Source organism: Vicugna pacos, chromosome 3 (genome assembly GCF_048564905.1).
Source record: "Vicugna pacos chromosome 3, VicPac4, whole genome shotgun sequence".
NCBI lineage: Eukaryota > Metazoa > Chordata > Mammalia > Artiodactyla > Camelidae > Vicugna > Vicugna pacos.
The window spans coordinates 84,328,509-84,345,933 of record NC_132989.1 but is presented as its reverse complement, the minus strand read 5'-3'; the positions used below and the strand labels follow the sequence as shown (position 1 = coordinate 84,345,933).

At 40.2% G+C, this 17,425-nt stretch overlaps 1 protein-coding gene and 1 pseudogene across 7 annotated transcripts in view; one reads left to right on the top strand and one right to left on the bottom strand.

The window, feature by feature from the left end:
- ANKRD55 (ankyrin repeat domain 55) overlaps positions 1–16,318 on the bottom strand; it is an 80,800-nt gene extending 64,482 nt beyond the window's left edge. For 4 of the 7 annotated variants that reach the window (XM_072958656.1, XM_072958661.1, XM_072958660.1 and 1 more), the window contains exon 1: positions 8,865–9,059. Coding sequence is in view for 1 of the 7 variants with exons in the window: in XM_031675874.2 (XP_031531734.2) it covers positions 16,246–16,303 (58 nt within the window). In the remaining 6 variants the exon portion in view is untranslated. Of the gene's footprint in view, positions 1–1,088; positions 1,104–8,864; positions 9,060–16,245 lie in introns of those variants that run through there. The other 3 variants (XM_031675874.2, XM_072958657.1, XM_072958658.1) reach the window with 3 other exon arrangements.
- LOC107033678 (protein SET pseudogene) lies at positions 2,853–6,572 on the top strand (annotated as a pseudogene).
- Positions 16,319–17,425: the final 1,107 nt, after the last annotated feature.

Below are 17,425 nucleotides of genomic sequence, written 5' to 3'. Positions count from 1 at the left end.
TAACCTCTCTATTCCCTTTCTTCACTTGTCAAATGGGTAAGAATAGTATTTACTTCGTAGGGTTGTTCTGAGAGCTAAATGAGCTCATCCACATAAAATGCAATGCCTGCAACAAAGAATTCAAAGCATGTCACTTTTGTGTATTATACTTCAACATGGAGAGGAACCTCTGTCTTCTTTTCCCTTAATGAGACTCTTTGCCTTGCTCAGCAGGCTGCAGACATTTTGTGAGCTGAAACATTTTGCTATTTCTCATGTTTTCTCCTCCAGTCCCTCAGGGTGTATTGGCTGAGGCTATAAGAGTGTATTATGAAGTGCCAGTCATATGGGAGGAAGAAAAAGAGTTTCTTTCTAACATTTTAAAGAGAAAAATAGCTCCAAGCTTTCTGCATGTAACAGCTGAGAATACTCAAAGCAACCTTCATGCCGTGGGAGTGGAAAAGAAGGGATTTCATTCTGTGGGGAGGAAGTCTTGCAACAATATTATCTCAAGGGTAAATATCTGGCCACAATCAGGCCTTTCTTCATAACCAGACTTGTGATGCAACACATGTTGTGGTTCTTTGAATCTCAGCATCTTTGTGTTCCTCAGGGTGATTCTTCTGACCTGTGAAAGCGATTCCCTGGTTAGCATCTCTACCGGACATGGGGTGGGGGAGAGTGCTGACAAGTGGAATAGGCTGTTTTAAGAAGCATGTCTGTATAGAACTTCAGTAATAATGATGCCTCCCTGGAATACATTTTCATAGAATGAACTTTCATTTTAATAATACTAATCCTTAAAGAGATCTCTATTTTTAATGCATAGGACCTTTAGCACATGTGCAATAAATGGATTGACTGATGTAGTATGGGTTTTCTCCCATACTGGAGTCCTGTGGAAATCTTGATATTAAAGTACTGTGTCAAGAAGTTCTTGGTAAGCAGGCCAATATAAATCTTAGATGACTTTCTTAAAGTAACCTTCATAAAAGTCTGTCTAGCCTTTCTGGCCTTTGGAAATTGAAAAATAAGACAAGTGTTATTTTGACCACCCTTCCTTTGAGCTTCTTTATTTTTTTCTGGATCAAAAGTATGACACTACCCACCTCTTTCACTTTCCAGAAATGGCAGGTGTTCATGTCAGGAATTTGCCTTTTTAACTGCAGACTCTGGAAGGTGAAGAATAGGTGAAGAAGCAGGGTTTGTTTAGTTTTGATAAGACTCAGTTGGACATGACAGCTGTTTTCAAATATTGAAAAAGCTGGAAGAGTTTGGACTTGTTCTCTGTAGATCCAGAGGGAAGAACTAGTTTGGGTGGATAGAAATTGGAATAATTGAGACTTTTAATGACTAGAGCTGCTCAGAACTGGAAGGGATCATCTTGTGAGCTGTGTACTTCTCGTCACTACCTACATCTAAGCAGGTTCTGATCAGGCATATCTTGGGATACTCTTGAAGAGATGTCTGTACTGAGTGGAAAGCTGACCTCTAGGGTTCCTTCTGTGATTGATATTCTGTGTGTCTTTTGCACATCTGTGGAGAAACAAAAAATTGAATCACCTGCTGTTTATGAACTATTGGGCTGAAACAAATTTGGGGAAGTGGGTCTTCCTTGGGTCCTTTAAAAGGCATCTTCCTAGTGGCCCTCTACAGTGGCCACTTGTAAAATGGTTTTGATCTCCTGAAAATAGTTTAAGAAAACAAATGTAATTTGGGTGCTGGTCTAAATGTTAGAGACTGAACAAATCTATCACTCTGTAGTTCTTTAGCTTTGCATCACTCCTGAAGCCCTGTTGCAGCCATGTTCAGTCAGCTGGGTTTCCATGGATGTCTTCATTGTCTGGACCCTGCTTTCTACCTCTTCATGACTGTCTCATGGGTTCCTAAAGATATTTGAAGGCAATTGAATGGAATTGCTTCTTACTACATTGGGGCTGTTGCTTTATAAAAGGCACAGAGTAAGACCCAACCTGGTGAATAATTACCCTTCATGTAACCCCACTAGAATTTTGTCAGTGTGGCTTGCTTTTATTACAGAAAAAAAATCTCAAACATTAGATAGTAGAAGTTAGAGTAGTGTTGGATACATTGTGGACACTTGATAAGTATGTTTATTGATTTAATCAGCATATTCTTTCCCCATTGGCAAATTGAAGAGGAGTAGATACATGAAATGAAAACTCATTCTTCCTAATCCTTAGGAATAGAATTAGGAAAACTAATGGAAGAAGGTCTTCTTCCTTTAAAGTTTTATAAGGCATATTGCTAGCATTTCAAGTAGAGTTGAAATAAATGATCAGCTTCCCTCAATTCTCATGTACTACAGATAAATGGTTAAGTAAGGCTGGTTTAAATTGTATTGTCAGGGCTGTATGTAATATTGTGAGTTCTGAAAAAGGAACAACAGAAATGACTTCTCAGTAACCAAGAGATTTGACTTTTCAGTTAAATCTGATAAAGAGCCTTCTTTTTGACCAACTAACATATCAGCCAAGTGTGTTACTCTGGGTTCAGTTCTCTATTTTGTAAAATGAGGTTGACTGCACCCCTGGATCTCAACCCTGGTTTAACATTAGAATAACTTGGGAGATTAGAATAAACCTAATGCCTGAGAACTAACCCCAGATATTTTTATTTAATTGATCTGACATTTTATAAGTTATTTCATTTTGGATTACAAAAATTATGAGAATACAGATAAGAAGAAAATACATACTCAAGGATAATCACCATTAAGATGTTGATGTGCTGTATGGACTTGTCTTATGTGGCAGGTGGTCTTGCTTCCCGCCCACCTTCCATCCTGGAGCCTCTGTTCCTCTACCTGCTTGTGTAATGCAGTACAAGAGTGGGGAGAAATGCTAGCGGGAATGTGCAGTGGTGAGCCTCTGCTTTTTCAGTCTCCCTACTCAAAATCTAATCTGTCTCCTGCCCCCCATTCTGCACCCAAAATGGACATGACTGAAAACAAGTAAGCTAACCCAAAGGACATATAAAAGCTCCTGAGGAACAAGCATAAGAGTTACAAGGTACTAAAGCTGTGAGGCCAGGAGGCATAGAACAGGAGGAGAAAGTTCTGCAAAGTGCTACAGCCTTGGGTGGGTAGCACCCTAGGACTGTGGACTCGTGTCTGTGGCTGAAGCTTGGGGGCACTGGCTGCTGGTGAGGCAGGACTAGCTGACCAGGGTAGCAATGCAAATCCCAAATTTCCCACACTGTGATCTTTCTATGGATTAGAATACAATCATAGAACTTGAAGAAAATGACTGAAATTTTCTGAGATCCAGCATAAGTGTGGCTAACACTCAGGCCATTTTGTTACTCATTTATTAAGTAACTCTTTGTCTCTCTTCCCACTCTGAATTCTCCTTCCACAATAAGGGATCAGATCAAGAGCGATATTAAAAGGATCTAATGACTGGCTTGTCAGGTCCCCCATCAGAACAGAGGCAGGCCTAACAGCTGGAGCAGGATTGATAACTTTTTAGGTGCTGGATTGTGGGTAGAGTGTGTGTGAGAGAGAGAGTGTGTGTGTGTGTGTGCGTGTGCGTGTGCGTGTGTGTGTGTGTGTGTGTGTGTGTCTGTGTCCCTGGGGAAATGGCTGGAGCAATCCCTACTGAAATGAGGATATAGAGTATTTTAATATTGTAACAACCAGTGAATAATAGTTCTAAGCATAGTGCTAGAGTTACATTTTACAGAAAAAAAATCATCCTGTACATATAATTTTGATTTTTGCTCTTTTTCAAAAACTTAATATTTGGATCATAAATATTTTTCCATGTTATAAGGTAAGATTTGAAAATGTTATTTATAAAATGTGGCATAAAATCCCATTAGCACGGTTGATTTAATCATTCTTATTATTGAACATTTAAATTATTTTCCTTTAGGGGGAATTATTAATTCTGTGGCTATTCCAAATAATGCTATAACATTCTTGCACACATGTCTTTTTGTGCATCTTCGATTATTTCCTTTGGACCCATTCTTAGAAGTGAACTCGGGAATCAATGGATCTGACTCTGCCAAATTGCCCTACAGAAAGGTTGACCCAACACATCCTCCCCAAGGAGGGCTTGAGAGCATACATTTCACCTCATTCTTAATGATACTGTGCATTATTGTTCCTTAAAAATTAATGCTGATGTGGAAGAAGGAAAATAGTTTATCATTTTCAATGATCATTACTTTTATTGATCCTGAGAGAGAAGTTTTTTCATATGTCTATGGCCATTTCACGAATTATTTATTGGTGTCCTTTACATATTATCTCAAGGTATTTGTCTTTATCTAATTTATCTAATTTCTAGATATGTTAAGAACACTAGCTCTACATCTGTTACCTATGCTATAGTTACTTTTCTTGGTTTTCCGCTTAAGTTCTCTAATTGTTTAGTTGGTTTTAAAAAATACATTTTCAAAATCTATGGACATCACATTTATGATTCATTGCTTTTATGATTAAAATGGTCATAACTATCATAAAGGTTGGAACCTTATACTTACTTGTTAACATTTAGCTATAATTAATATATGAGACTTCTAAGCTTTATTTTTGTATGCCGCAATTATTTTTTTCCCAAATATTGGCTAATCCTCCCTCTCCTTACTAATGTGTAATGGCAACCTTACCGTGTAGTACTCATTCATTATTAACACCTTGGAATAGACTCCTCCTACAGCCCACTCACTGGAAGTGTGGCTTGGAAGGCAGGGATCCCAGAGCTACCTTCTCTGTAGTGGTGTATACATGAATTTGGGGATATGGCTAAAGTGCACCTCAGTCACATTCCACAGAGTCTTGTGGTCTGTCTATAGTCAAGGTATTTAGCTTTTCTGTGCTTCCTCCAGTTTTGAATTCTAGAATTCTGAGTAGCATATTTAAAGGAATTAAAAAACTTAGAACAATCCTAAAGTTAGCAAAAATTGCAATACAATCACTTCTATGGCAAAACAATGTCTCCCAGTAGCTATGAAAGCATCCACAGTTATGGCACTGCTCCCAAGGGTCTCTGTCACCGTCTGAATGACAATTTCATGATGATGGTCAACAACTATGCCGTGCTTATTATGCGCCAGGCACTATGCTAAACCTTTTCTGTAAATCAACTCATTTAACTCTCACCTTATGAGAATTAATCTCATTTTATGGACTGGGAAACTGAGGCACAGGGCAGGAAGGGGACTTCCCCAAAGTTACACAGGCAGTAGGTGGTGAAACTCAGATAAGACTGTAGGCTGTTGGGCCTGAGAGCCTACCCTGTGACCAGTGTGCACTATTATCTATCACTGTCCGTTCACTCAGGAGGCAAAGCCCTCACATATTCCAGAGAACTTGTGACCCTTAGTGCTGGACGGCATTCCACATTCCATTCTCTTGTACTCACAGCAGACTGTACTCTACTCTCCCCAAGCTGTGTGGCTCAGCATTCTGCTGGACAGACATTACTATGCTAGAGTTTGTACTCATTTGTAGCAAATCAAAATATACACACTAATTGAAAATTGGGAACGCATCTTTTAAGAGCTGGTTTTACACAAGGGAGAGAATTAAAGTTAGTGGTAATAGCATACTCATTTGAGGTTGAGTGAATTCCTTTAAAATGCTAAGATAAATGTCAAATGACCAAGGGACAAAAAATTCTCATACTGAAGTACAGAAAAAGAGAGTTCTCCCAGCTCCTTTGACGTGTGTCTCCCTTGGGTAAGTCCTTTTCTCACAGCATGGCCCCAAACACCAGTCTGCACTTCCACCTCAAGCCAGAAACCAAAGAAACCGAGACTGACTCCTGCCCCCAGGCCCAAGGGAACACGAAGCCTCTCCGAACTTGCCGAAGGAAGAAAAAGCACAACAGGAAGCAACTGAACATACTGGTGAAGTACGAAATGAATAGACAGACTTAATGAACAGCCAGTGAGGAAATTTTAAAAGTAGATCAGAAATATAACAAACCCTGCCAACCATTTTTCTCAGAAGACGTAGGAACTGATCACCAAAATCCCAAATTTTGGGGTAGGAACATTTGTCAGCCATCCACAAGTGTCTGTACTGCTTAGGGAGGAGGATGAAGAGGTGCTGCATTATTTGACAAGAGTTGAAGTGACAGAATTTGAAGACATTAAATCAGGTTACAGAATAGATTTTTATTTTGATCAAAACTCTTACTTCAAAAATAAAGTTCTCTCAAAAGAATTTCATCTGAATGAGAGTAGTGATCCATCTTCAAAGTCCACTGAAATCAAATGGAAATCTGGAAAGGATTTGATGAAATGTTCAAGACAAACAGAATAAAGCTGGTAGAAAGAGACAGCATGAGGAACCTGAGAGCTTCTTCACCTGGTTTACTGATCATTCTGGTGCAGGTGCTGATGAGTTAGGAGAGGTCATCAAAGATGGTGTTTGGCCAAATCTATTACAGTACTACTTGGTTCCTGACATGGATGATGGGGAAGGGGAAGGAGAAGAAAAGTGATGATGATGATGAAGAAGGAAGATATTGATGAAGAAGGGGTTGAGGATGAAGGTGAGTAAGATGAAATGATGAGATGGCGAAGAAGGAGAGGAAGATGAAGGAGCAGATGTCTAATGGAACACTGATGGATTCCAACCTTAAAAAAAATTTTCCTACAGTCCCTGGGAGCAAATTGTAGCTTTCCATTTATTTTTCTCTCCTCTTGTGCTCAGTCATCCTGTTTCTGAGGTCACTTTTCTCCTTTTATTTTTTTTTAACATTTTTTATTGATTTATAATAATTTTACAATGTTGTGTCAAATTCCAGTGTAGAGCACAATTTTTCAGTTATATCTGAATATATATATATTCATTGTCACATATTTTTTCTCTGTGAGCTACCATAAGATCTTGTATATAATTTCCCTGTGCTATACAGTATAATCTTGTTTATCTATTCTATATTTTGAAATCCCAGTCTTTTCTCCTTGATACCATGGTTCTCAACTTGTTTGGGAGGGAAACACCTTGAGCAGAATTCAGTGAGAAAAGAATCTCTACCCTTTTCTGTTCCAAATTCATTTTTATCCCTTCTTGTCTCAACAAAAACTTTATGGGATTAACACCATCATGCTCTGTGGGAAAAAATAAAAACCTTCTGCTCCCTTAGCTCTGCTGGAAGCTGGAGGGTGCTAGGCCCTGGGTAGTAGTGCATAGAATTCTAACTTTTTCCCTCCTTTCTCTGCATATTGTTTAACAAAAGAAAAAAAAAACTAGAAAAAAAGGGATTATAGAAGGTCAGCAAAGGGTGGGTTTGAGATGTTTGGGTGGGTTAAATGGGCATTTTGACAATACGGCTTCTCCTTTGTTATGTTTAATTGTGATGTTTAATGGACATTATTGCAGTTTAAGGTGGCATTTTAAAATTAAAATTCTCTCCTAATGATGATTTAAGCCCTGACACTCGATGGGAAAATCAGCAGAATATATAGGATCTTACTTGCAATTGACATTCTCTATTGTAATTTTGTTCCTATTTAAAATTTTTCTTTTTGTTTCACAGAAAAGGAAAGATGATGCTCAGTTTTAAACCTTAAAAGTGTACAAGTTGCTTTGTTACAGTAAAACTAAATGTGTACACAAAGAAAAAAAAAGAAAAACAAGAAAAGTGAAAATTTTCTAATTATTATATGGATTCATTTTTAAGTTTAATGTCATTTCAATAAGAGTTCCAACAGGTTTTTTTTTGAGGGGGTGGTGAGCTCAGAAAAATGATACTGATTTTCATTTGTAAAAATAAATGGATAACTTTATGCTTTAATAAAGAAACAAAGAATATAGTTGAGTATTTGCTTATTTGTACATAGAATGTCGGTAAGGATGCAGAAGAAACTGCTCACGTTGTTTTGCCTCCAGGAGGGGATCTGAATGGCTGAAGGAGTTGGGGTGGGAGGAGACTTTTCACTGTACATTGTTTTACACCCTGAAATTGCATGAATGTATTATCATTCTAAAAGCAAAAACAAACAAAAAGAGGAAATAAAAAATGGGTAAAAATATCCAGTAAAATGGAAAAGAAAAGTATTCAGGGAGGATTCCTGTATCAAATAGTAAAACATTATGAAACTATAATAATTTAAATAGTCAGATTGTGCCTCAAGACTAGATATTCCTAGAACAGCATAGAAAGTTTAGAAATCTGCCTGGCACCAGCGTGGAATATGGAAGCTAACAGGTAGGCTGGCTTTTAAGCAGTGGGATGAGTTTTATCTAGAAGGTAAGTCTTAGACTCAGAGGATAGAACACTAGAAACAGAGGAAAGGGAAAGTGGAAGTACTGCAAGACCTACGAGCTATCCTAGAGAATTATTTTCCTTCTGATGTGGTTCAGGAAAACCACAGAATTTGCTCAGGCAAATTCTGCCCCTTCCAATTTCCAAATAAAAAAAGAGTGCTATGCTGTGAATTCATTACAAAGGGGGAGACAGCTTAAGGGGTGGATGTTCTCTTGACCTGGGAAGACTGGTTGCCCATGTGACCTTAGGTAGGACATTTATAAGAATCACTAGCACTTTCTAAGTTATTAGTCTGGGCCAGGCCTGGCTCCAAGTGCTTTGTACGTACTATGTCATTGAATCTTACAATCCTCTGAAGATTGTTACAACCATCTTTGTAACAATCCTGTAACCGCCACTTGCACTAACTTAGTGATGACATGGGCCAGCAACGGTTATAGGTGTTTTGCATGTATTCATTAATTCAATCCTTACAAACAATCCTTTGCAGTAGCACCATCTTAACCGACAAGGTAGGAAAATGAGGTACAGAGATGTTAAACACCTGGATCACACAGCATGTGTCACTGGCAAGGCCCATTAACAATTCATGGGAAATGAAAATAGAATCTGAGTAATAAAATAAGGTCTAACCTTTTAAATTTCTCCTTTGTGCTTAGTCTGGTTTCATTTGCTCCTAGGAGGCCGTGTACAGAGGCACTGCCCGCAACTCTTCAGACCAGAGTTCCTGTTACAAAACGTCTGTGCTTACACCTCAGCTCAGTAGACTGTGTGCAGAAGTCCACGCAGGGCACAATTCAAGATGGCGGGGCGGCGGCTGGCCCTGTGCAGAGACGCTGGCCACGCACCGCGGTCTGGCGCGTGAGCTGCACAGCTGCGCCTGTCCCGCGAGAGTTCCGCCCCTCCCCGCTGACCAGAGTCTATAACACAGCCCCGCCCACAGCGTGTGGGAGACCCTGTGCTCCAGCGCGAGAGCTCGCACCTCTCCATTCTTTGACCAGAGAATAAAACTTTCCTTTGCTTCTGAACAGTGGGCAGGAGGACTCTTGCTGGGGCCTGATGGAAAGGGTCAGAGACATGAGTGGCAGCACCGGGACTTGAACCCTTTGGTTCAGCTTCAGTGGCCATTACACTTCACTACACAGTACCACCGCTAACCCCTCTGTATTAGTTTTCACATGTAAAAAGTGAGGGCGTTAGATTACACATTCACTGAATTCCTTTCAATTCTCCAAGTTACTATTTTAAGACAGAACACTTCCAGGATCCATCCTTAAATTGGTTTCCACTGTGACTACCTGAAACCAGATACCTGAGAGCCCATCTCGACTCCTCTCTACAGTGGTCGTGCTGAGTCAGCCAAAGTGAAGCCAAAACTCTAGCAGACCGTTTCTCAATAGCACCAAGTAAGGAGGATAAATATATCAATTCAGATGAATTTCAGGTGTTCCTTCTATGGTTCTTAAGAAATAAGATTAAAAAAACAAAACAAAACAAAACAAAACACCGGACTGTGTTCTGATTTACTGTGGTGAGTTGAAGAACAAAGAAATGGTCTCAGAATTACCCGGGATCAAAGCTTAGGATGTCAAGGTTAAAATACTTCTTTCCCCTTTTTATCAACTGTTGTTTATGTGCGACCTTGTTTACAGGATCAGGGCTCTCTGGACACTCTCTAGGAGAAACCTTAACCTGTTGCTGCACAGAACAAACGGGTTGAGTAAGAAAATGATAAAGAACCTGGGTTCTGAAGCGTCTGTGGTGGAAGCCAAGTCCTGACCTTGCAAATCTCCAGTTCCATCACATTAGTTCCACAGGTCACCTTCCAGTGTCATTCTACCCTTTTAGCTCCTCCTCCTAGGATGCCATGGAGACTGGATCCACTCCTATCCTGGAAGAGGTCATCCTGTCACTAAGCTGAGCTCACTGGGCAGAACTTGCTGGCAGCGGAAGCCCAGCCCTGGGGAGACACAGCGGCTTGAGCAAATCTAGTCACCATCACCTTTCTTTTCCTTCCTGCTAGAGTCATGCAAGGGTGGGCTATCAGAATCCAAAACATATAATTTCATGGTGAACAGGAGTTTGAGGTAGGCTTGGGCGTCAGAAGCCTAGCCAGAGTTAAAATGGCAGCTTTGCCCTTGTCTTCTGTGGCCTTGGGCAAGTCATGTAACCTCAGATGGACTAGAAATGGAATGTATCTCAAGGCTGTGCCAAGGATCAAATGAGATAATAGGAGTAAAAAGTTTAACTCAGTGGTGGCACATGGGAGCTGCTTAATAAACCAGAGTTGTCACTCGTCTTCTGATTATTGATACTGGTTATATACTTGGTCTGATCTCCTCTGATTCCCTTTGGAAACTATTCCCCACCCCTACATTGGGGGTGAGTTTCTATGGGTCCACCTTGGCAGCCGAGAAGCTGGGAACAGGCTGGGGCTAAGAGACTCTGAAGAACAGAGCCCTTTGCTAGGTAAGAGAATATAACACTTTCTATACTGAATTCTTCTTTGTATTTTTTGACTATTTGAAGGTGCTGATACTTCCTGATATTTTACAATTAGGAAGAAACCCAGTATTTTAAAACACTCTGTAAGAACTGGGTGATAGCTAATAGTGCAACACCTGTAACCTCAAATGACCATTTAAAAGGATTTAAACCACACTGTGATAACCTGAGATGGAAACATCACCCATGTGGTATTCTGGCCAGGAAGTAATTACCTAAGTCTAGTCATGAGGGAGCGTCAGACAAACCCATAAGGAGAAACTCGGTATTAAAAAAAGAGAGAGACAGACTAATTCAAAAATGTTAATGTCAAAAACGACAAAGAAAGCCTGCAGAAATGTTTCGGATTAAAGGAGACTAAAGAGATGTGACAACTAAATGTAGTACATAATTCTAGACTGAATCCTGTACTCGAGGGTAGGGGGAAATGGTGTAAATGACATTATTGGATCAACAGACAAAACTGGAACGCAGGCAGATGAGATAAAAGTATACAAACATATACACACATGTATACATACATATATAGAGAGGGGCAGAGACAGAGATACATAGAGACAGAGAGATGTAGGGACAGACACAGAGAAAGAGCTAACAATAAAGCAAATGGGGTAAAATGTTAAATGTAAAAGATATACAGTGTTCTTTATACTATTCTTAAAACATTTCTTTAAGTTTGAAATTATTTTCAAGCCAAAAGTTAAAAAAGCATTAGGATGCTATTAAATATTATATGTATATAGTTTGAAATTCTGATGACACCTTTAGAAATGGAAATACTTTCCATAGACTGTGTATCTTTCCTTCATTTCCTCCCCTGATATACCCTCTCAAACAGCAGTAACCTCACCAATAAGCAACACAGATTTTAAGTTTTACAAAGAGAAAACAAACTTAAGGGCCCTTATTAAGCACACAAACCTACCTATTAGTTGAAAATTAATGTGAAGTAAAACCACCACAATTTTAAGGGATAAACAGGAAAATCTGAGATGTAGCTCATTCATGATATAAGTGAATTCTCAAAACCAGCATCACTTTGCACTGAATGATTGACAGGCTTCCTAAAAGTGTGCCAAACATCTGAGCCCTGGTTGGATGTGGTCTTTCTGCAAGACAGTGTCTAGCCTGTACCCATCTTTTACACCAGCCTTGGACCTTAGTGCATCCAGAGCATTATTTTCTCACCTGTCCCATAGTTTGGCATGGGTAGATATTTGTTTCTCTACTTGCTTGGTAGTAAAAAGGTAATAAAAACAGTGACAAGTTCAGTGGTTTTTCTTTTAGGCTCCACTAAAATATCATTGCATCAAAGGGAAAGTCCATAAATTGTAGTTACCCAACACTGTTGTTTAATAATTACCAAGGAAATGTGGAGTTAATAAATAGGGATGATAGGGAAAGCTCAGTGTGGTGACTCAGTTGACCTCTGGACAAGGGGCTGAGTTGAGGGTTTGCCCTCTGAAGTTGATCTTGCAAAGGAGTGGGACACAACACCAGAGTGGATTCAGGAGATCTGGCTGAGCAGGTTCATTCTGTCTGCACACCACTCCCACTTTCTTCTTCCTGGGTTGCATACTTGGGTCCTATTCCCAAGGACACTAGGGCTGTTCTGTGGCAAAGCATCCTGGAAATGTCACCACTCTCCTCATCCCCAATCCACTGAATCACTTTCAGTTTCAGGGTTCTCTAAGGCTGTGAATGGGAATTGTTTGGGTAAGATCACTCAGGGTCCAGGAGAGGGGCCAGGAGCGGATTGGTCTGTTACAACCTTGGGTTTTTTGTGGGGAAGGAGGGTAGGTAATTAGGTCTACTTATTTATTTATTTTTCAGAGGAGGTACTGGGGATTGAACCCAGGACCTCATGCATGCTAAGCATGTGCCCTACCACTTGAGCTATACCCTTACCCAGCCACACACATCTTGATTTCCTACTTCTGGCCTCCAGAACCAGGGGAGATTATCATTCTGTTGTTTGAAGTCACCCAGCTTGTAGTAATTTGTTATGGCTGCCCTAGGACAGGGATGCTCTGTGTTAATATGGGCTAAAGGGCAAACCCCTCCTCACTTTCTCTCTACAGCTCTACTGGAGGAAAACCTGTGAGGGTGGGCCCCAGCCCTGACAGGTGCCTGCAAACACACTGCGAGGCCCCATCCAACATTCTTCACAGAGCCTGAGCAGGGCAGGGGTGGGTGAGGCCCTTGGGACCACTCCCTCTTGTTCTCATTTTCTCCCTGAGGCCTGGGCTCCTCCAGAAGGCAGAGTTTAGCACACAAATATCTTTAGTTACATAACGCCTCAGCTTCAATAAACCTCTGTGTTCCGTAGTAAATGATTTTACTACAGGTCGTTTCCTGCATGTGGGCTTTGAGAGGGAAGAGAGCCAGGAAGAACACGTGGGACCAGAGAGATGTTGCTATGGTGAAAGCAAGAAGCACAAAGAGGGAGTGGAGAGCTCTGCAGACCCCAGCTTCCTCCCTCACAGCTTCACAAAACAAGCCGGAGACTTGGCCCCAGTCCCCTCTGCCAGGTAGGTAATTCAGTCTTTCAGCCTCCCAGCAACACTGCAAGTATATGATATTATCCACATTTTACAGATGAGAAGATCCAGTTTGTCCAAGTTCATGCAAATGGTACGAGGACTGAGACAGGGCTTGAGAAAATGTCTACCTGTCTCCAAGCCCCTGGCATAGGGTTGTCTTATCATCACTGTTAAAAGGAAATACAGAAAAATGCAGTTGGAGGGATTCAGACCTGCCAAATCCACCTGGTTTGGGTTTGAGCCCTGGAGGTTATTATACATCATATTTTCAGTGCTGACTATTCTCTGGGCAACCATAAGCCAGAGCTGTCTCAGTCCTACCCTCCACCTCAAAGTAGCTGTTAAGACCAGAGGTTGCCCATGAAAAGAAGCTCCTATTCTGTTGTATGGATAGAGAACACCTGCGTCTCAGTCACCTGTTACTAATTAGCTGTGTGTTATTGTCATAAAAGAACTCACCTTTAAACCTCTCTGGGCTTCACTTTTCCCATCCGAGATGTTAGGGGGATGGATGGAATGAGTTGTTGTCAATCTTTTTGTACACTGGAACTTCCTGGGGAGTTTGTCAGGCTGTGGCCCACACCTATTAAATTGGAGTTTCCAGAGGTGGGATCCAGGCATCAGCATTTTCAAAAACTGTCCAGGTGATTTTTATGCATGGCCAAGTTTGAGAACCAGTGGGTTACAAGACTTCTAAGATCTTTCCAGATGTAATGTCTTTTGTCAATGTCTGCATGTGAAGCTAGCGGCCTTTTAGAGTTTTGATCCCCCAGATACTAGGAATTCACAGAAAACCCTCTACTAAAGCTCCATCCACACTCAACGTTTCGAGAGAAAGTCACTTTACCATGGTTTTGCCCAACAATATGGTATTTAAAATCTATGAACTTGCCTAAACCTATTATGGCCTTTCATGTTGTTAAGGTGGAAGGATTCATGTGATAATAGAACTATTCAGGTATTTAATTATTATTTTAGGGGTTGTTCTGAATGGTATCCTGGAGTTCTAAAAAAATTAATTAATGTAATCTAGTCAACTGGCCTTAACTAAACCCTCATTTGTTCTGAGGACCATGAAATTCAACCTAGAGATAGAGAGGTGAATAGTCTTTCACATTTGAGGAACTCACACTCCAGGGTGGTAGTAAGTGTAACAGTAATAATAATAACAAAAGCAGCCACGTTTGGAAACTACTTAGGCAAAGTACATCAGGTAATGTGACAGTGCTTTTTGTACATCACTCTAGAGTGTTACAACAGTCTTGCTAGGTAAGCATAATTTTCTCTATTTTATTGCTGAGGAAACTAAGGCCCAGAGAGGTCAGGTAACCTGATAAGGTCACACAGCTAAGAAGCCATTGTTCTGCCATTTCAGCCTATGTCTCCCATGCTATTTCCACCATACCACAGCACCTTTACAGAGAAATGATCGAGATATAGAGATAGAGGTGGCAGGGAGAGGGTTAACGTACAAGGGGGAGAATCGGGCCTATGGTGGAGAAATAACTGAATTGCTCACCTGAAAGATGCTATAAGAAACTAAATATTATAAATTAATATTTTAACTATGTTTTGGGCTCAGTCTTGTTAGAATACACAACACTGGAACAGATGAATTCATTATGAAGGGCTAGTTCTCCGCAGTCATTTCTAGCTCCCTCAGAGCTGGTCTTAAAGAATAAACCCATTGTGTTATTCTTTGGATTGCATAGTTCAACAATGTCATTTTTAGCCAGTATGAGGTCTTTGGATCTAAGCATATTTTCACTTTTGCTGATTGCCATCAGTGATACAAACTGTACAAAGGGGAAAGGATGTGGGCACAGCTTGTAGCAATCACTTTTTCTATGATGTTTATATCCAAACGCAGTGTGAACCAGCACATTCTGAAGATGCATACACACACACAGTAGTTACTCAGAAATCTAAATGTAAATCTATAACTTGACAAAGCACTGAACTAAAATAATTCACCCATGAAGCCAGATGTAGCTTGAAGGGTAGGTAGTAAACACACTATGGCCTGAAGCAGGAAAAGGAAAAAGAAAGAAGCAATGAATTTTCTTAGTGAGGCTTTCACAAACAATGATTTTCACGTTGTAGCCAAAACAAGTAAATGACCAAAGGATCCTAAGATCCTGAGGAATATTCAGAGATTATTGAAAGTGGTTTAAATACCAGATTTAAAAAAAATCTTCTAAAAATATTTATTACATTTAAAGAGTGGAAATTTCCTATACATACAGAGAAAAGGTGCATAATTACACATATGTGTTACATATATATACACACACACACACTTCATATACAAAATGTACACACAAGACTGTATGGCTGAATACATGTTTTTTATAAGGACAGGCAAATTTCACAGCATTCTTTTCATGTGGAAAATTACCTCCACTCTGGAAACAATGAGCAAGAAAGATACATCCTTTTACCACAAATAATAACATAGTGGTAAGTCATTACACAACCTCAGATGAAATAATATATCAACTATAGCACAAATTTGGACAACATCTATTCCTAAAAGGAATGAAGAGATATTTACAAAACTAGCAATGAGATACTGGGTTAATACATTGAAAAGGTACACACGATTTTTATATTACTTATTATAATATATATATTTTAAAATATTTGAGTAAAAAGCTAATGGAGAATAAAGATGATCCCATCTGAAACAGTTGATGTGCTTGAAACCTAATTTTTAAAATTTGTAGGTAGGAGCACTTTAAAAAGGCTAACAGACCATAAGCTTATTTTTCCCTTCCAAATGCTTATCAAATAAGAAGTAAACATTTAGAACAGCTTTGTTTCCTATGTGAAATCCATTTTCCACACACACACACACACACACACACACACACACACACTACTCTTTCTCCCTCTACAACTGCAAATCCCTACCATTGGACTAAAAATGCGAAGAACCAAAGGATGAGTTAAAGCAGCGTTTTTACCTTTATGCTGATCAAACACAGATGGAGTGCTGAAATCCATGGTTGCCTGTCTCATCATTTACCATCAGAATGGCAAAAAGCATCCAGGTCTCTAGAGAGGAAAAAAACACCATCTCACACGTTACAGTCAACACAACAGTCAGATACAGCATCCCTTGCCAAGACCTCTGTTTGAGAATTAAATGTGCATCAGAGCTGCAGGTCGTTGTCAAGGCAAATGCTGGAAATAGGTAAATGTTATTTCTGTAATACATGCCAGGAAAAAGAGTTACTTCCTATGGCCTCATTCATCAGCTATACCCGTGTGTAAGTATTATACACACTCCATCCCCCAACAAATATACAAAAAAACCTCAAACCCTAAAAAACAGTATTCGTGGCGGGCCACCTGCCTTGGATCTGGGCCAGGAAAATAGTGGAAGTCACGGAGCTTCAGCAGCTGGTGTGATGCTTTAAACTAAATGAAATCTCAATGGGTGAGTGAGGATTCACAGGGCCAGACGGAGCATGTGCGAAGCTGCCAATGCAGTTTGGATTCGGCTGTGTTCTTGGTGGAGTGAGAACTGCATTTAGGTCATGTGAGCAGAGTGCCATCTCAATGGAATAGGACGTAAATATTGTAGCAGGAGGCTGCTGGCCATGTGCTATATGGAGTAATTACCAGCTTTCCCAGCTCATCTTCAGTTTCCCTTCAGCTCTGTTCTCCAAATGACAGGGAGCGGAGGATGGGGGAAGGAAAGATTTGAGGTTGTATTCCAGGGCTCAGATGACCATGATGATAAAATTAAAACAGTTCTGCAGTCACAAGAGTGTTTAGTGCAGTGTTATATGTAGCGGCAAAAATCACCTGAATGTATATCCTTTGAGGGGCAGTTGAATAAATGGTAGTAAATTCATACTCTGGATGAACAAATCTGAAGTAAATCTGTTCCCAGCCAGGGTTCTTAAACTACTTAATCAATAGAAATTGATAAGAGGCCAGATGAGACATTCAGGCAAGGCTTTTTATTGGGACTCATGTTGCAGCGCAAGGGAGCAAAACCAATTAACAGGTTTTCCCTTGCTGGCTCACTGAGTTGGAGTGAGCTGCTCCATTAAATGGAATGTGGGTAGGGGTGGGTCCATGGGTCTGGCCAGAGGGGCAGCTTATGTGGTCGGCCCACTGCCTTGGTGGTACTGT